General features: G+C 41.0%; 1 protein-coding gene across 2 annotated transcripts; it reads right to left on the reverse strand.

The window, feature by feature from the left end:
* Positions 1-482: 482 nt before the first annotated feature.
* On the reverse strand, positions 483-21,021 carry swap70b (switching B cell complex subunit SWAP70b). Of its 2 annotated transcripts, none has more exons than XM_061774014.1 (12): positions 20,793-21,021; positions 19,669-19,809; positions 16,367-16,540; positions 13,184-13,414; positions 10,700-10,846; positions 10,519-10,627; positions 8,920-9,122; positions 5,001-5,108; positions 4,746-4,912; positions 1,999-2,197; positions 1,812-1,908; positions 483-968 (listed from the first exon to the last, which is right to left on the reverse strand). In XM_061774014.1, the coding sequence occupies exons 1-12, from the start codon at positions 20,886-20,888 to the stop codon at positions 850-852; spliced, it is 1,791 nt and encodes a 596-aa protein (XP_061629998.1). In that variant the 5' UTR covers positions 20,889-21,021; the 3' UTR covers positions 483-849. The 2 variants fall into 2 exon arrangements, with proteins under 2 accessions (XP_061629998.1, XP_061629999.1); XM_061774015.1 differs by having other exon boundaries at positions 8,920-9,101; positions 20,793-21,011.
* Between the last annotated feature and the right edge of the window lie 167 nt (positions 21,022-21,188).

Below are 21,188 nucleotides of genomic sequence, written 5' to 3' on the forward strand. Positions count from 1 at the left end.
ACTAATATATTAGGAAAAAAACTAAAATATTTCAGAAAATCACAACTATTATATTTACACAACAAGAAGGTTGAAGAAAAATGGTTGTTTTCCCAAAATTTCTCAGCGACACATGAAAAGGTTCCAGAAATTTTCCACCCATTTGAAACTCCCTCAAGTGACATTAAAAAGACTTTGTAGAAGTAGAATTATGTAAAAACTTTTTACACCTATTTAGATCATTCTATTCTATTCATTCTATTTTGGTATTTATTAAAAACCAAAAACAATGCATTCAAGTAAGTCATGGGATATGAAGTTGTACAGGAGTGTTCCATTAATCCAGGTTGTAGACACTGACGTTGATGAACACTAATTTACCATTTGACTGTGGCGCCCTCTACTGAACATATAGGGAACAGGTAGCCCCAAATTGAGACACTAAGTACAAATAGAAATATTCGAAGTGACGAAACGCATGACAAAATTCAAGTCATTTCGCGGAGTTTTCCAACAAGTTTTTATTCCACAGTTCATATTTGTTCACATGTATAAGTGACATCACACGCTTGTGCTATGCTAAATACAACAGTGTTAAAGTGTTTGCTAGTCATTATTAGCATGTGAGTTATACCTATTCAAGAGTCAAAAATAACATATTTACATATTAATCTTAATTATGAGTGACAAAAATTATTGTAATTATGAGTGACAAAAAGTATTGGACACTTGATTAGGTATGGCCGCCATTACACAATATTGAAGTTCAGTGTTTTATTAAGATGATGTTTCCTAATATTTTGGGTTGCCTACAATTTAGGTAGGTGGTGAGAACAACTTGTAAAAACAGGACATGTTTGTTGCTGTTGTCTACTGCGCCTGTGTCACCTGGTTCTTCATTTCCTGCCATTTCTTCTCCCTCAGGCTCAGCTCTGCATCCGAGAAGGCGGCCGGGCCCCAGTTTGTGATCATCTGATGACCCTTGGAGCCTAACAGGTAGGAAGAAAAATATGTTAGCAACTCATACTGAATACATAGTGACACATCTGGAAAGCGCACTAGGCCTCATGTGTTGATGAGGTGATGAAACACTATGTATATATTATATCACCATTACATGAGCAAATGAGAATTGAAGCAAAAGAATTCTATCAATTTGCGCATGGGAATGGCAATGGTCTGAAACATTCCTAGAACCAAATCGATAATGCTGAAAATATTACCAAAATGTCTAAAAATAGTCAACAAAAAATACACTAATATCAGAATAAAATACAAACATAAAAATAAATAAATAGAAACAAAGTAAATATATATATAAAATGGCTAAAATAAAATTATGTGAAAATAAAATAAAAACAAATACAACAAAAATACAGAAAGATTAGACAGAAGTAGCACAAAAATACAAAATAATAGACATCAATAGCACAAAAATACATTTTAGATAACTATTTGAAAAAAATACAAATATATGAAAAATACTCAGATATTAGACAAAAATATTGGATTTTCAACGAATATACCGTATATTTGATTAAAAATAAGTATTACAAAAAATACTTAAATAAAACAAAAATAAATAAATAGATGAAAATTTAAAAATAGAAAATACTACAATATTTGATGAAAAATGCAAAAAGATATTACAAAGAATATAATAATAAATATTTGAATTATATAAGAAAATGCAAAAATGTTAGATCAAAAATATATAATAATAATAATAGTAATAATATATATATATATAATACATTAGATAAACTACAAAAATATTAGAAGAAATCTAGTAAAAGTCATGAAATAACATGAAGACTAATTTTCAATGTTACCTGGCTGAATGAGGCGCATGAAGCCCTCATGTTCGGCCACTTTGTGCTTCCACGTCTTTGTGTTGTTGGTGGCGTCCTCCAGCTTCTTTATCACTGTCTGACTCGCACAAAAGAAATATATTATTACTATTATTATGGTAATAATCCACTCCTAATCATATTGTGGCTGGGGTGTGTGTTATGAGACCTGGTACTGCTCCAGGGCCCCCTGCCTGTCCTGCTCCAGCTGCTCCAGCTGCGTCATGGCATCCTTCAGGGCGCTTTCCTTGGCCAGCCGCTCCTTGTGCAGCTCTTGCTTCTCAGCCTCTGTCTCCGAGATGGCTCGCTGCTGCCTCAGGTGGATCTCCTCCAATTCGCCCCGCTTAGCTACCTCTTCCTCCAGCAACCTGCGCCAACCGCGGCCACCATTAGCCGCTAATGCTAGCTACGCGAAGCATAGATAAAGTCTAGCATCTAGTCCAAGGCCACTGAAGCACCAACATCATTTAAGACTGGTGTCATTTAAGACAGCAGTTAATTTAATTCATAACTTCTTATTTAAAAAAAAATCATTTCTGTAATAATATGCCCTTTAGTCTTATTTAAAAAAAAAAAAAAAAGCTTGTGCTACATCACAATCATATAAAGTTTTTAATTGGCCCAAAGCTAAGATAAAGTCAGGAGTAACTGGTTAATTATATTTGATTTATTTGTATGTGTGTGTGCACATTCTTAAGTCCATATATATATATATATATATATATATATATATATATATATATATATGGACTTAAGAATGTAAAAATGATATGTCATAATTTATTGGAAATTATTTTGCGGTTCCAAAGTTACATCTTGCAGAGCCTCAGGTGTTCCCGGAACACAGTTTGAGAACCACTGGTGTGCAGTCTTACTTTTGTCTGATTACAGTTCCTGGTTTATGTTCTTCAAATGTGTGGGGTCCACTTTGAACACTCAGCGTCTGCCATATTGTCAAATTGTGCCGACACATACACTCTCTTGGTAAGGAAAGTCAACGTCAGCAGAGAGGAAGGAAGGTCAAAGTGGAAGTTGGATATGTGACTGCTTGTGAGAGCATTCTCCCCAGGACATTCAAATCTGATATTAATATGAACAGACTTCATTTCACTTGGAGAACCAAACATTGTTTTCTTTTTTTTTTTTTTTTTGATAATCCTGCACCCAAATCAAGTTTCACTTAACAACATGAAATTTGGTAGGCATGTGTATCATGATTAAACCCACTAAACAATCTCATAGTAATAGACAGTAAGTCAGCCATTTTGATTTGAAGCTGCCTGTGGCCATTTTCAGGGGTCCTTCAAAGACAAACTCTTCCTAGAGATTTGTTCCAAATTTGAAGCACATATATTATACAGATGGGTGATGCTAAATTAGACTTTTTTTTCTTCTTCTTTTGTCATTGCATGTTAGCTCAGCATGGCAACAAAGTGTAATGACCCACCAAGTTCAAGTGTGCACCCCAGAATTTTGGAAAAAATTCACCCTCTAAGGAGGGCTGAATGATTTATGGTTTTCTGATCGAACTTGAGCGGCACGGTGGACGACTGGTTAGACCGTCAGCCTCACAATTCTGAGAACCCGGGTTCAATCCCCGGCCCCGCCTGTGTGGAGTTTGCATGTTCTCCCCGTGCCTGCGTGGGTTTTCTCCGGGCACTCCGGTTTCCTCCCACATCCCAAAAACATGCATTAATTGGAGACTCTAAATTACCCGTAGGTGTGAATGTGAGTGCGGATGGTTGTTTGTTTGTATGTGCCCTGCGATTGGCTGGCAACCAGTTCAGGGTGTACCCCGCCTCCTGCCCGATGACAGCTGGGATAGGCTCCAGCACGCCCGCGACCCTAGTGAGGAGAAGCGGCTCAGAAAATGGATGGATGGATGGATGATCAAAATTGTGACTTCAGACAACGCAATGATGTGATTGCCAAAGCTGTAGTTTTTTTTTTTTTTTGCAGCGCTCCCGACTGACCCAGAATCTATAGTATCCACATACTCGTGTACAGGTCACGCAAACCAATCAGCTCCAAGCTGGTTTAAAAAAACTCTGCGTCCACGTCGCACAGTCACCCGTCCTGCCTCCTTTCCCGGCTGCTCGCGTCGCGAAATGGGGGAACTACGCGCTGATCTAACTTGCTTCGAGTCAAAACACAATCCTACCGCGGTGGGGATCCTCTCCTCTAAGTAACAAATCCTTGCCTCCATGGCGGCAAATAAGTTACACTTAAGATACGTACCGGTATCACTAAAGTTGGATGAGAAGTAACTAAGCATATGACACACCAAGCAAGAGGCGATAACAAGGGAATATGGAGAAGCCATGCTAATTGCTAAGCTATTGTGAAATGTTGAGTGGTGAAACACCAGAATAAGTGCTTAGGTGTACAGTATACTTTTAACATAACTCTGGGTGGAACCGCGTTACTATGAACAGCAAATTAGCACGTAAATTAATAAGTGTCTTGAGAAAATAATAGAACAGCAGCCAGCTACACAATAAGCAAGCAGAGAGACCCAAAAACCGGACATGAATTGGTTACCGCGTACGTCAGCCAGTATGACGAGCTTGAAGGGTCAAAACTATATTAGAATATGAAATATTTATAATAATAATTTCATAAGAAAAAGACATTTACATGAACATGAAAAATTCAAATGAAAAGAAGTAGAGAGAAGAATAAATCTCATATTTCCTTCCCCTCATAACAGGAAATATTTATAGTTCACATTTAAATAACCCATTCACAAACACTTCCATTCAAATTTTTCACAGAAGTTTAAGTGTTGAAAGGACACCGGATGTTTGCCATTTTGGTTTGAAGCGGACATTTTTAGGTCAATTTAAGGAAAATTAGCAAATTTGAAGCATGACAGACAAATACGACAAATATTTTCGAATAGTTTTGCCAACTGACCTGGCCTGCAGCTTGCGGACAGTTTCTTCATCCTGGCGGGCGCGCCGCTCGTCCTCCAGGGCGTCCTCCAGCCGCCGGTACATGTCCTCCATCTCGCGGACCCTCTGCAGGTACTGCTCCAGCTCCGTGGACTTCTGGGCCACCTGCTCCTCCATCTGCTGCCTCACCTGAACAAGTGTGGAGAACACACAAAGGTGTACCTAATGTTGTGTCCGCTGAGTGTGAAGATGGACGACGGTCCACGCACGCACGCACCATCTTCTCTCTCTCCAGGTCCACCCTGTAGCGATCCTGGAGGTCGGCCTGGGTCTGAAGCCGCCGCCGCTCTTCCTCTGCTGCGTTGGCTGCCGCTTCCTCCAGAGCCTGACGACCACACATTAGGTAGAAAAGCACATTCAAGACATTATTGAAAATAAATCAATTAACCAAGGGATATATTAAATGTTTTAGGCCATTTAAACCGAGAGGCTCTAACAGCATCCACTCTTCTACAAGATGTTTGAGTGTGTCAGTGGGAATTTATGTACATTTGTTGGCATCTGTTGTAGTTCATCACAAAAGTGTTTCCATGGGCTTGTTCTTCCTCACCAATGTCATTCAAACTTGCCTTTTATAGGCATACTTGCTTTGTGCAGTACCAACACAAAGTTGGACGCATACAATTGTCCAAAATAGTGAGAAACATTCAGATTCGAGGGCGACAAGAAGGCCCGATCCAACCTGTAATTGATTAAGAGGTCTGTCCTAATGTTTTTATCCACCCGATGTCATTTTAAAGGAGATATAATGTATTTTTTTCCCACAATTTTAAACTGTTCTCAGGGATCTTAGTAACATGTCTGTGGTAGGCTTTTGTCAAAATTCCTCAAGGATCAAGAATTTTAGACATATTTTACAGCATATTTTTGCCATGGTTACATTGGCTTGTTTTAGGGGATGATCTGTCTCATGCAGTGAGCCAGCACACATCCTACCCCATTTACTGCTGGGCCAATCCAAAAAAAATAATTTCATAATACTTGCTTTTTAAAGTATGTCACAGTTCATCCAGTGTGAAGCCAAGTGGCAAGTAACAAGCTAGTAAGATGACGCAAAGCACGACATGGCCATTTTGAGACCATGATGAAGCATTTTGTGTGTATGTGCGTGAGAGAGATTATACATATATATATATATATATATATATAGAGAGAGAGAGAGAGAGAGAGAGAGAGAGAGAGAGGATAAGAGAAACAATAGCGTATACAATGAACAATGCCAACAAACAAACTAATAATGCCCTCTATTTACTTCTGCACAGTGTCTAACTGTGTGTGTGTCTGTGTGCATGCATGTGTGCGCTCTTATTGTGCATTCATGCACTCACCAACTATGCTCGACAAAAGAGTCGCACCTCAGTGCCAAGTGTTTGTGCATTCAGCACCAAGACAAAATGTGTCAGCCGGTGAGCACACCAGAGTGTCAGACGTACACTCCCACGCACACACATGCTGTGCGCCCACTTGACCGACAATGGAGTGAAACCCAATCTGTTTCAGTGCACCAGTCAGTTTCCCCCATAGGAAATAGAAATAATCTGTTCTAGGGTTAGTGTTAGTTAATAGTAATAATATGCTTTAGTATATATAGCTCACCTTTTGATAGTCAAAGCAATCAGCCTGTCGAGTCTTTTGACTATATTCTGAGTTACAGTTAGCATTATCTGTCATACAAGTATAAATACATATTAACCACTGTTAATAGTAAAGCATGGCAAACAAAACATTCAAAGGGACATTTAACTTTCCATGACGTGACTGACAAAAGACACTCACTCAAGCAATAAAAACAAAATAGTCAGCCAGAGTGACAACTGCTTTGTCTCAATATTGGCGACATTATATGCTTACATCTTGATGGTGTCATGAATGAGAGACCAAGTTGCCATCTTGTGTTGAATATTGTTGTCAAAATCCCATATCATCATGGAGCTACACGTACAATTGTTTGGGTGTCCTATGTCCTTTACTAAGCTAAGGCTGTTAACTGCTGGAAAGCATGCAATTTAGTGGACAGAGGTGGCAAAAGTACTTGGACTGCTCTGCAGTAGAGATACTGGTAAATGTAGGATACAAATACTTGTTCCAATCCTGTACTTTAAAAGTGCAGACTCTGTAATGTACTTGTTAAAAACTATTATTTTTTTTTTACTGTCAACAAAACCCATTTTGAAAACTTCACTTTTATCACATAGTGGTCCTACTGAGGGGAAGAAAAAAAAATCACATTTCATGTCACGTTATTTTGGAGCTAGCTATTGTGTTGACTGCTTTTAGCTATCAAAACGTGTTGCCATAGGTTTGCTAACGCTTTGTGAACTGAGTAACACAAAATAAATAGCCTATCCATCCATCCATTTTCTGAGCCGCTTCTCCTCACTAGGGTCACGGGCGTGCTGGAGCCTATCCCAGCTGTCATCGGGCAGGAGGCGGGGTACACCCTGAACTGGTTGCCAGCCAATCGCAGGGCACATAGAAACAAACAACCATTCGCACTCACAGTCATGCCTACGGGCAATTTAGAGTCTCCAATTAATGCATGTTTTTTGGGATGTGGGAGGAAACCGGAGTGCCCGGAGAAAACCCACGCAGGCACGGGGAGAACATGCAAACTCCACACAGGCGGGGACGGGGATTGAACCCCGCACCTCAGAACTGTGAGGCTGACGCTCTAACCATTCGGCCACCGTGCCATAAATAGCCTAATGATAACTAAAAATTACAGTTGGTGGATTTTAGGCTGACACGATGACATATTCGCCACAAATCATTTTTCTCAAAGGTCATGTTGGGCTATTATTGTTAATGTTTCCTGGCTCATATGATTGTCTATCCACCATCCATCCAACAGCTCGTTCGTCCATGCCGCTGCTGTCCCTGGTTTCTTCTGAAATATACGTAACAGCCCAAGATCCCAATCCATCAAGCTCTCTACCGTGGTTGACTTAATCTCTCTCTGTCTTTTTTACGTTGTGCCATCATCTGTGTAGTTTGACAAAAGTAACAAACCTATTTTGACAAAGTACGGAGTAGGAAGTATAATTATCAGTTTTCGAATGTAGGGAGTAAAAGAGAAAAGGTGTCCGAAAAATAAATACTTAAGTGAAGTACAGAAATCTAATTAAGTTTAGTAATGAAATACTTGTACTTGGTTAATTCCCACCCCAGTTGGTGGACGATTCATTAATGTCACGTCATGGTGACCAGTTTCTTTATAGAGGAAAAGTTGCTAATGCCAATGCTAACATGTGTACCAAACTGAAAACAGTCACTTTAGCGCCACAATCCACTTGTCAGCAGTGTGCTGGACAGTCCGGTTTAGGGATACGAACCGGAAGAGCACGTTTAACAGCGACCGACCAGGCGACCGATCCTGCTTCTATCCGCATTCCTGCATGACAACAAACGGCGCATTATTCATGAGCTGGGGGGCGTGGATGTGGCGGGAGGGGGGTTTGCGGATGCTATTTGTATTCATGACGCGGCGTCAAACTGGCCAGCGAGGGCAAAGCATCGTTGTAGCCTCAGAACAATGGTGCTGTTAGGAATAACAATGGGGCTGGTTAGAGTCACGTGAAGTCTTTATCCACGTGGAAGGTTGCTCATCACTATAGAAAGCTCTTTGAGCATTTATTCCATATCCTTGATATCTAGCATAAGACCATGTCCTAGTACACTTTTTGTCCTCACTAGTGATACAGTTCAGGGCACTTGTCGAACAGCTAGGGAGTACTGGTAGACAGACTGTCTTAGTAGTCAAGTTTTTTTCCTCTACTGCATATTTCTGCATGCGTACAGTAACTAGTGAAGCAAAATCATCCATTACTTGACATCTGTGTGCTACTAGTACTACCAGTAAGGTGCTAGATCTTACATAGAAAAACTATTTCATGGAGGATTACCTAGTACAATAGGACTGTACGTTCTTATTCTGGAGCATGGGGAAAAATTGACATTATTGCTAGATGGACACCAATATGTTATCAGGTTATTGCCTGAAACAGCCTCTCCATAAAAGTTGTTTATGGGTAATGTTGCTAGCTAACAATTGGCCATCAAAACAATAGCTCTTGCTTTTGTGCTTGGCAGAGGTACTAAAAGTAAAGAGGAAGCGTCCTCCTCCTGATGGTCCTCACCTTTCTCATGTCCTCCAGCTCATGCTGCTTGGCATCGTTGGCCGTCTGCAGCTCGTTCATCCTGACCCGCAGCTCCTCCTGGTCAGCCTGCTGCTTGAGGCGCAACTCCCGACGTTTGTGGCGCAACTCGCGGTGCGGCGCCTGACGGCCCACTCGCAGCAGGTTCAAGCACGTCTGGATGGCTACCACCAAACACACACATACTAAATGACGCTTATATACACTACTCACAAAATGTTGGGCTATTGAGCTTTTGGGTGAACTTTTTAGATTAATCTTAAATGCACTATAACCTTTCCTGCTGAACTTAATTTGACTTTCTTTAAACTTTTAAATGCACATGTCCAACTGTTTAATGTTTCAGCACTGTTTGCACAACTTGCTGTTCTCTCACATGGAGCTGAACAGCAAAAATCACAGCAATCATGTATCAAACACCTGTCGCGATTTTTGCCATTCAGCTCCTTGGTAAAGAACAGCAAGTTGTGGAAAAAAGTATCGTAACGTTGAACATGTTTATTCAAAAGTTTAAAGAAGCTTAAGTTCATATATAAAAAAAAAAAAAAAAGGTTCACCAGTAAAGGTTACAGTCACTTTTAGGTGCATCCTTAAATTGCACTCCAAATCCTAATATCCTCAAGTTTTTGTGAGTAGTATGTATGTATACACATTGCGTCCTGAATGTATTCGCTGTGCCTTCACTTTGTTTACATTTTGGTATGTTACAGCCTTATTCCAAAATGTAATAAATTAATTTCTCCCTCAGAATTCTTCACACAAAATGCCAAAACGACGAGGTTTTATTTTGTTTCTTACATTTTTGTAAATGTATTAAAAATGTAAAAAAGAAAGACATCCCATCTAAATAAGTAATCCCAGCCTGCCACAAAATTAAAAATCCCAGGTGCATCTTGTTTCTACATGCAAACCTTGAGATGTTTTTACAGCTCCATTGAAGAACAACCTGTGGTAAATTCAGTTGGTCCACAGTTGACAGTGTATGTTAAAGGACAAACCAAGCATGAAGTTAAAAGGAAGTTGTAATAAATGTCAATCAGGACCAAGATTTTGTGGAGTTGACACAAAGTCAAGACCAAAGGTTTGAGCTATCGAGACCAAATCAAGAACCAAGACTCCGAGATGTCAAGTCTAAGTCTTTGAGGAGTTGGGACAAAGTCAAAACCAAATCTTTGAGGAGTCGATACCAGTCTTTTAGGCTACAAAGAGGAGTGAGTGAAACTGCTCACCCAAAGATAGATGCGCCAAGCCTGTGGTATCATATTTAAAAAGACTTAAAAAGGCTGTAATTGCTGCCCAATGTGTTCTCAACTATTGAGCAAAGTCTGTGAATACTTATGTACATGTAAATTCTTAGTTTTTTTAAATTGTTAATACAGTTGCAAAATAAATAAATGAAATAAAAATAAACATTTTGCATGTTATTATGGTGTGTGTATTTCGAGGGACATAAATAATTATTCCATTTTGGAATGAGGCTGTAATATTACAAAAATGGAAAAAGTGCTGTCAATACTTTCTGGATGCACAGTATGTATTGTGTCTGTGTGAGGTTTACAGGTAACGAGTCCACTCACTCACCCTGAATCCACTCCTGCTTCTTCTTCTTGTCCGACGCACTGATCTCAAAACTCTTGTGTGAGGATCTGATGAAGAAGAGACACTTCTTCCCGTCTTTGTCCGCCAGAGGCTAAAAAGTACCACAACTCAGTTCAGTGTACCACAGCGTTTTTACTTTTCTATTGAAGGAGCTTCTCCTTGCCTCCACACTGCAGTGTTCATCCAACAAGATGTCCCCCTTCTTCTCAGCCTGGTCCTCGCTCACATAGTAGGAGATGGAGTTGGGCTTCAGTGTGAACCAGCGTTCCGTCCAGTTCTTCCTCTTGTGGCCTTTCTTCATCATGTAGCCCTGTGAAATTTATCTGAACATAAACTATTGCAGTCATTTACATTAACATTTCAATTTGGACTATTTGTCCACCAGCAGGGGCTATTTTCTCCCATTCAAAGCATGTAACAAAATTCCAACCCATCTACTACTTCTGCAAGGTTGCTTTGCTATCCATCCATACATTTTCTTCCGCTTGTCCGGGGTCGGTTTGCAGGGGTAAGAGCTTCAACAGGAAAGCCCATACTTCCCCAGCCACTCCGTCCAGCTCTTCTGGGGGGATCTTAAGCCGTTCGCAGGCCAGCCAGGAGACATAGTCTATCTAGCATGTCCTGCGTCATCCCTGGGGCCACCTCCCGGTGGGACGTGCCCGGAACACCTCACAAGTGAGGTGTCCAGGGGGCATCCTAACCAGATAGCCACCTCATCTGGTTCCTCTCGATGCAGAGGAACAGCATCTAGACTCTGAACCCCTCCTGGATTACCAAGCTTCTTCCTTATCTGTAAGGGAGAGCCCGGACAACCTGTAAAGAAAGCTAACTTCGGCTGCTTGTATCCACAACCTTGTTGCTTCGGTCACGACCCAAAGCTCGTGTCCATAGGTGAGGGTAGGAAGGTAGATCAACCGGTAAATCAGGAGCTTTGCCTTTCAGCTGAGCTTCTCCTTCACCATGACAGACCGACACAAAGTCCGCAGCACTGCAGACGCTGCACCAATCTGCCTGTCGATCTCCCCCTCCATTCTTCCTCACTCGTGAATAAGACCCCAAGTTACTTGAATTCCTTCACTTGGGGCAGAATCATCTCCTTGACTGAGAAAGCGCACTCCATCCTTTTCCGACTGAGGACCATGGCCTCAGATTTGGAGGTGCTGATTTTCATCCCAACCGCTTCACACTCTGCAACGAACCGGTCCAGCGAGGGTTGGAAGATCGCAGCTTGAATTGCCTTGGCTGCGACTAGAAATTATTTCCATAAAGGTAATGAACAGAACCGGTGACCAAGGGCAGCCTTGGCGGACTGCATCCCTCACCGGAAACAAATCCGACTTACTGCTGGCAATGCGAACCAGACTCTGACACTGGTTGTACAGGGACTGAACAGCCTTTATAAAGGGGTCTGGTACTCCATAGTCCCGGAGCACCCACCACACAGCCAAACGACCCCCTCTACGCCTCGGCTGCGCCTAGAAATTATGTCCATAAAAGTTATGAACAAAATCGGTGACAAAGGGCAGCCTTGCCGGAGTCAAACCGTTCACCGGAAACGAGTCCGACTTACTGCCAGCAATGCGGACCAAACTGTGACTCCGGTTGTACAGGGACCGAACAGCCCCTATCAGGTGGTTCGGTACCCCATACTCCCGAAGCACCCCCCACAGGACTCCACGAGGGACACGGTCGAACGCCTTCTCCAAGTCCACAAAGCACATGTAGACTGACTAGGTGAACTCCCATGCACGCTCCAGAACACTGCTGAGGGCATAGACCTGGTCCCCTGTTCAACGGCCTCGAGGACCCTGCCGAGGGTGAAGAGCTGGTCCACTGTTCCACGGCCAGGACGAAAACCACACTGCTCGTCCTGAATCTGAGATTCAACTTCCCGACAGACCCTCCTCTCCAGAACCCCCGAATAGACCATACCAGGGAGGCTGAAGAGTGTGATCCCCCTGTAGTTGGAACACACCTTCTGGTTCCCCGTCTTAAAAAGTACCCGTTGCCTTGCTGTTGAAATGACAACTTTGTGTCACTTTAAATAGGCAAAGTAAGTAAGCATGGAAGAGAACAGTTAAAAAGTGTAGATTTTTGTTACATGCTTTGAATGGAGAAAAGTAGCGCTATCTCGTGTAATTCATACAAGCTATTATCGAACAATCATGACATGCTTAGTTCAGTAACAAGCCACATTTTCATAAAACAAATGAAAAAAATTTGCTGCATGCTTTAAATGTGAAAAGGTCACGCCATCTGGTGTATTTAATCAAAGCTATTATCTAACAATAATCATGACATGTTTATATTAGTAATGAGGCACCCTTTCATAAAACAAAAGGTAAAATTTTGCTACATGCTTTGAATGGGGAAAAATAGCACCATCTGCTGTATTTTATACAAGCTGTTATCTAACACAAATAACAACACGCTTATCATATCAGTAGCGAGACACTTACAAAAAACAGTAAAAGGTGTGACATTTTTCTGCATGGTTTAAATAGCACCATCAGGTGTATTTCATGCAAGCTATTATCCAACAACAATCTCAACATGCTTATCATTCCAGTCGCGAGGCATCCTTGCCGATAATAGTCAAAGGTTTGAAGTTTTGCTGCATGCTTTAAATGGGCAAATGAGGACGGACCTGCTTGAGCACATCCAAGATGACCTCCTGGTGGAGCTCGTGGATGCCCATGGAGAGGGTCTGTCTGTCCATGCCCTTGCTGAAGTGTCCGGAGCCCACCAGAGTGATGAGCTGCCACACACTGATACTCTGCTGCTGCTGCGAGAGCATCTGCAGCTTGTAGTCCTCGAAGCGCTCCTCCACCCAGCTGCCCCCCATCGCCTCCGTCATCTTACGCAGGAAGTACTCCATCTGGAAACATGGAGGTAGAACATGGCGCATGAATGCTGAGAGATGATGTCTGCGAGCCCAAACGATAAATATGGCTGTAGAATTAGTTAAATGCTTGTCTTTCAGCATTCTCAATATTTTTGATGCACAACAGTATTAGCTAATATGCTTTTCTTATAGCATTCATATATTTGTATGCATGATGTATTATGAAGGCTTGTCTCTCAGCATTTACATTCTGAATATTTGACACAAAAGCATTAGCTTTAATGGTTGTCAGTTTAAATTGTTTTACGTGTAATAGCATGATTTTGTCATCATTTGTCAGCATTTACATTTTTGTTAGACAATACAGAGGCATCAGCCTGAATGCTCAACTTTCAGCATTGCCATATTATTGATGCACAAGTGTTAAAAATTTCCACAGCATATAATTACTTTGAATGTTTGTCTCTCAGCATTCACATATTTTTGATGCATGGTGAAATTAATTTGAATGCTTGTCTCAGCATATACATTCTTAATGCACAGTAAAATTACCATATTTTCACAACCATAAGGCGCACTTAAAAGTCTTAGAATGCACCGCGCCTTATGTGTGCACCGAGCTCCAACATCTATAAATGTTGTTGTGTGATGAACGCTCCGCTTGAGTTTTTTTTTTTTTTTTTTTTTTAGCATTTCCTGCCGACACGCTGCTTACCCAGAGGAAAAGCAGATGTGGCTGGTGACAGGGAAAGGGTCCGTGAAGGAGGAGGCTAAAGCCACGCCCCCAGTAGGTATATAGTGCGGGTATGTGCATTGCGCAAAACAACATCGGTTTGGCTAAAGACCGAAAATGGCACAGACAAAGAGACACGCTTACGAAGCACAGTTTAAGCTGCAAGCTTGAATGCTTGTCTCTCAGCACTCACATACTGTATTTTGTGTTCACATATTTTTTATGGAGATTAGCATTAGTTTGAATGCTTGTCTCTTCGCATTCGCATTATTTAATTGATAATAACTTGCTGTTTGAATGCCAAGCATTTTCAATAATTTTGATGCAGGATGGCATTAGGTAAAATGTTCGTCTCACAGCATTCACTTTTTTTAAAAAGCATTAGTTTTTGTTTGTCTTTCAGCAGTCAAATTTTTTTATGGATAATATCTAGTATGAATGCTTGTGATGCGGGATAGCATTTGTTGAAATGCTCGTCTCACAGTATTAATTTTTTTTTTCAGACTCCCTTAAATGTTTCACTCTTTGTTATATTGCAGGCATTCGCTAAAATCATTTACGTTCATTTTTTTCCTCATTAATGTACACACAGCACCCTATATTGACAGACAAAAACCAGAATTGTTGAATTTTTTGCAGATTTATTAAAAAAGAAAAACTGAAATATCACAAAGCTGTAAGTATTCAGACCCTTTGCTGTGACACTCATATATTTAACTCTGGTGCTGTCCATTTCTTCTGATCATCCTTGAGATGGTTCTACACCTTCATTGGAGTCCAGCTGTGTTTGATTATATTGATTGGAGTTGATTAGGAAAGCCACACACCTGTCTATATAAGACCTAACAGCTCACAGTGCATGTCAGAGCAAATGAGAATCTTGAGGTCAAAGGATCTGCCTCAAGAGCTCAGAGACATAATTGTGGTAAGGCACAGATCTGGCCAAGGTTACAAAACAAATTATGCTGCACTTAAGAGCACATTGGCCTCCATAATCCTTAAATGGGAGACGTTTGGGACGACCAGAACCCTTCCTAGAGCTGGCCGTCCGGCCAAACTGAGCATTCGGGGGAGAAGAACCTTAGTGAGAGAGGTAAAGAAGAACCCAGAGATCACTGTGGCTGAGCTCCAGAGATGCATTCGGGAGATGGGAGAAAGTTCTAGAAAGTCCACCATCACTGCAGCCCTCCAACCAGTCGGGGCTTTATGGCAGAGTGGCCCGACGGAAGCCTCTCCTCAGTGCAAGACACATGAAAGCCCGCATGGAGTTTGCTAAAAAACACCTGCATGACTCCAAGATGGGGAGAAATAAGATTCTCTGGTCTGATGAGACCAAGATAGAACTTTTTGGCCTTAATTCTAAGTGGAATGTGTGGAGAAAACCAGGCACTGATCATCACTGTCCAATACAGTCCCAACAGTGAAGCATGGTGGGGGCAGCGTCATGCTGTGGGTGTGTTTTTTAGCTGCAGGGATAGGATGGCTCGTTGCTATCGAAGGAGAGATGAATGCGGCCAAGTACAGGGATATCCTGGACGAAAACCTTCTCCAGAGTGCTGAGGACCTCAGACTGGGCCGGAGGTTCACCTTCAAACAAGACAATGACCCTAAGCACACAGCTAAAATAACGAAGGAGTGGCTTCAGAAGAACGCCGTGACTTTTCTTGAATGGCCCAGCCAGAGCCCTGACTTAAACCCAATTGAGCATCTCTGGAGAAACCTGAAAATGGCTGTGCACCAACGTTCACGTGGAGTGGATCTGCAAGGGGGAATGCCAGAGGATCCCCAAATCCAGGAGTGGAAAAACTTGTTGCATCATTCCCAAAAACACTCATGGCTGTATTAGCTCAAAAGGGTGCTTCTACTAAATACTGAGCAAAGGGTCTGAACACTTATGGCTGTATGACTATTTCAGTTTTTCTTTTTCAATAAATCTGCAAAAATTTCAACAATTCCGTTTTTGTTCTGTCAATATGGGGTGCTGTGTGTACATTAATGAGGAAAAAAAATAAGCGGGTTTAAACGGGTCTGAATACTTTCCGTACCCACTGTATGAGCGTGTGTACTTTAACAAACTTCCTGTGATCAACGATGTTTGTCAAAACCTAAATTTTCCCGCAATTGTAGCAGAAGAGGAAGTTTCCAACTTCCTGTTCTTGAATGACCATCAGTTGAATGGCCAATCGTCTTTCTGCCAACATGAACGCGTGGTTAATCCACGAGTGCCACACTGTAACACAGCAAGTGCTCACCTCCTCCGTGACGATGACCGGTGGGTAGCTATCCTCGGACAAAAAGTTAAAGATGCACCAGATTTTGAAGGCGTCTTCGTTGGATATGAGCAGCTGGTTCTGGTCCAGGTTCTTCCTGGAGCATAAAGTCCAGCACATCCTGTCGAAGTCTTGCCGGTCAAAGTTGTCCGTCACCTGCCGCACGCAATTTGAAAGTTGTCAATATATGCGACTTTTAGTGTCATGTTTCCACAAATCATGGCATCAAATAACAATCACTTTTTTAACCGATTGTTTTTTTAGCAGGATGACGAAAAACCTACTGAACCAATTTAAGACACTTTGAGCAGGGGTGGGACCGACATTTTAGCACAGATCAGAATAAAGGTACCTTTTTTTTGGGGGGGGGGGGGGGGGGGGGGATTTTCTTTCATTTTTCAAATTTTCAAGTTTTTTTGTTTTTGTTTTTAAGGATTAAAAAAACACAAAATGGAGATGCATGCTTTTTGTTATACAGTGATGCTTTTTTCTATTCTTTATTATTATGTCTATTTGAAAAAAAATATTTCTGTTGGTTTTCTGGTTTAAAAAAATAGGGCTACATGTTTTCTCCTGGTGATTTTTTTATTTGTTGCAGATAAAAATAAAACACAAATCCTAAAAGTATAAAAGTATTCTATTGGAATCTTTTGGGAGGGGAGCATTTGTGAAAAAAATTTCTGAAAATTCTGAACAATTAAAATAATAATAAAACAACTGTCAACAACAACTCTCCCACAAAAAGAATGTCTCCAAATTCTATGCTTTTTATATCTGAAAAACAACAAAAATATTTTTCAGATGAAAATAGACAGAAAAACTACATTCTAATGAACGTTCCATCATTGCTGTCCAACATAAAATATGTAGCGCAGAATTTTGTTTTTATATTAGAAAACAAGTTTTGTGTTTCCATCACACTGTATAAAAAAAAAAATCACTTTTTTAATTGCTATCATGAATATAAAGATTTTCCTAAATCAGTAAAATAAAATATGTTTTCTTTGTTTTGGAAGTAAATTGAAAGCTAAAAATTCTGTCGGAGATGATTTTTACAGGACAATATTTTTTTTAAAACATTTTCTGTATTTTTTCCTCATTTCGCCATGAATAAAGCATGAATCTCAATGTCACAATCAAAGAAGCAATGAGGCTCTGGCTAGTGGAGATAATTGTTTGTGTAGTGCCAAAAAGGAGAAGTAGCTGTGTCAACGGCAGCAAAAATAAATCATGCTGAACTTCTAGAGAAAATGTGTGGAACGCAGAGGGGGAAACAACCGTCACCATGGAGACAGGTGGCAAGCTGAGAGTGCACTCAGGCGGCTCAGAGGACACATTGACACAAAATGAGTGGACCGGAAGTTAAGCATCTCTAGTAGACAACATTCTAACATGAGTTTCCTAATAGTATAATCTAGAAGTACTACACGCACACACAGAGACAGGATGTGATGCAACACGCTATTGTGTTCTGTGGGGCTTAAAGCTTGTGAGGAAACTTGTGCCACTCCACCCCAAAAGGTTGAGAGTGGCGCCTCCCTCAAAGATTAACATGCATGCTAGACAATCCCTTCTTCTTCTTTTTTTCAAACCAAAATAAAAGTATTTCCTCAAAGCGCAGACGCTCCATTGGAAGCTTTGCGGCAAAGCTGTGCTGGAAAACTTTGCATTTCCATGGAGACCAATGTTGTAATGGTTGGCCCTTTCATGCTGCCTGGAAAAATGGCATTTTCTACCTTTTCCCAATGACTTTATGCTGGATAAAAACTATCAACACAGAATGGGAGATAAGTTAACCCCACATTTTCACAGCTTTTCCCCACGTTGCTGTTCTCCATAGATGGCATTGACACAGAATGTGACCCAGCGTTTTTCAAGAGTCCATTCATGTGCACAATGGGATGCCTTGTGGAGTCATGTGACCAGATAGCACCCTGACACAGACACACACACACAGTACTAAAAGTGACTGCTTTTGTACCAGGGTGGAGTTTCCACACTACGATGATGCCATCACATCACTTTATCTATGTACGTGTGTGAATGCACATATGTGCAGGATGATGATGACGACACGTCCTGAACTTACATCACTACTTTTGTATTTCCTGACAGCACCAAAAGTCACACATAGCGAGGGAGGGAGCAAAAGTCACTCAAAATCAATAGGATTCATGTGTGTGTCCCAATAATGAATGAGCATTTGAAATGTGAACAGGGATCTTGCGTTGACATAGAGACAACATAAAATCACAAGGAAGAGCAAGCTCCTGTGGCATCATCACCGAGGAACAGACACACAGTACCATGAATGCACTGTTGTTTGTAGATCAATCGATTAGATCGATAGAGCTATAGATGATAGATCGATAGATCAATCGATCGATCGACCAATAGATAGGGAGGCAGGCAGACAGACATTGTAAATAAACATATATAATTCAGAATTAACCAATCACATTCAAAACCATGTTAATTTCTACCAATTAAAGTGCCTGATTAATTTCAGATAAAGTTTAGATGTTCTAGTAGGCCTTCCCTGACATTTTTTTGTGCTTTCTCTCAGAAGTCTGAAGGTTTTGTGCAAACACTGACAGCTATTTGGAACTGTTGATGGTTCTCTCTACCTTGACAAAGGCCCCAGCTCCAGTTGTTAGAAAAATTGCCCTGTAGCATAATGGCACCACCACCATGCTAATATAAGGCCTTTCCAGTTCTTGGTTATGCCTCTGTTGTGCTATATTTTCTCCACTTGAGGATGAATGACTGTCTTAACTGTGTTTCATGTTACATTTAATTCCTTACAAATTTTTTTATACCCTTCTCCTAACTGATTCCTTTCAATAATAAGATTCTTCTGATGCTGTGGAAGCTCTCCGCGGACCATGGCTTACGGTCCAAGATGTGACTGCAAAAATGTCAGGAAGATCATACTGCAACACCCAAACATTATTTGGGGTTAATCAGAAGCTCTTTAAATTGTGGCAGGTGTGTACTGACTCTCATTTAACACAAGTTTGAATATGATTGCTTAATTCTGAACAGAGACACATCCCCACGGAGGCAAGAGGGTGTGCACACTTGTGCAACCATATTATGTCAGTTGTTTATCATTATTTCCTCTCTCAAAAAATGTTTTTTTCTCAATTGAGTTGTACAGGGTGGTAAAAATGTTGAAAATTATCTTGGTCTAATTATTTATTTTTTTTTATACCACAAAAACCTGACATTTGAACAGGGGTGCGTAGCCATTTTATAGCCACTGTAGATGTCCACGTGCTAACCTTATCCAGGATGAACTTGTTGAGGTAAGGCATGTATCCCTGGTTGGAGACTGGCCCTTCGTCATCATCTTTGAAATGTTCTTCCAGAGCCACGGGGTCGTGGGGGATCCTCATCACTGTACACAAGTTGTGCGACAACACCTAAAAAAAAACATGCCAAAAAAAAAAAAAAACATGGACATGAAGTTTACGTGCACTGTCATTGTGTTTGGATCACATATGATTCTGTTGAATGACAAATTCTAATTATGTCAAAATGATGTCACACTCACTGTGGCGAAAAACCCATCAACAGGCAAATTTAAAGCACGCGTGTTTATTTTGGTCATTTTTTTACTTTGTATTCTCAATTCTTATGTAAAGAAACTATTACATCGCAAGTCACATTTGTCATAATCTAACTTATTATGCAATTGTTATTAAAAAGGCAATTGTTATTAAAAAGGCAGGGCAAAATGTTTTATTTTGCATTTACAATAAATTAAAAAAGATAGGTAACATCTATTTGTATTAATTTTCTGTTAATAAGGTATGACTCACATCTATCCATCCATTTTCTTCCGCTTGTCCGAGGTCGGGTCGCGGGGGCAGTAACTTGAGCAGGGAAGCCCAGACTTCCCTGAACCCACGCTGCCCGCACCAAAGTCAGGCGAGTGTAGCACTACACCATCAGTGACCAAGATTTACTATACTGACTTTATTAATAAAGGTGAGGGGGTGCGCCATGTTTGCTTTGCCCTTAACACTGGCATCCCTGTGGCTTCAATGCCCCAAGTTGATCAAAGACAACAAAATGTGACGTTTTAACATCGACCTCATGTGGTTAAAATCATTTCGTGGCTTTCTCTTTAGCTCACTGATTAGTTTTGTGGGAATATTTGGATATAAAACAGGCTCAAACAACGTTATACAATATATCGTTGTTCTACTTGCCTTGTGACTGTCTGCCGACCATTTCCCGACTTCAGAGTAACAAATGTTCACTTTTAACGTTGATATTCCTATGAATAATCAACTTTTGTGTCTAAAATAAGCTGACAAGCAGGTGGGTGGCATCCATGTGTTTCATTTTTGTTCTTTTAAGAGGAAGTTTAGTCAAAAAGTCGTCGTGGTTTTTTCTTTACCTTGAGCTGCGATTTGGACACTTTTCCACTCTTGTCCACGTCCAGGGCCGTGAAGGCGTGCCAGATGGACTTCAACAACTCGTCCCGCAGAGACATCACCGTGCTCGGCTTAGGCTGCGTCGACTCGGTCTTTCCTCTCCTTCTGCCTGGATGGCTGCCACACTGCTCTGCTTCTCTCTTGCTCTCTCTCTCTCTCTGTGTGTGTGTGTGTGTGTGTGTGTGTCTCTCTCTCTCTCTCATCTATAATAGGCACAAAAAAGGGATCTAATCAGAATGTATTTTGTCTTGTATTGATGGGGGATGGATAAAGACAGCTTCAAGTAAGTCTTTTGTTGCATTCGGGTGCCTTCTGGAAAAACAAAAATGCTCATCATATTTGCCATGTACTGACGACTA

This window comes from Phyllopteryx taeniolatus, chromosome 5 (genome assembly GCF_024500385.1).
Source record: "Phyllopteryx taeniolatus isolate TA_2022b chromosome 5, UOR_Ptae_1.2, whole genome shotgun sequence".
Lineage (NCBI taxonomy): Eukaryota > Metazoa > Chordata > Actinopteri > Syngnathiformes > Syngnathidae > Phyllopteryx > Phyllopteryx taeniolatus.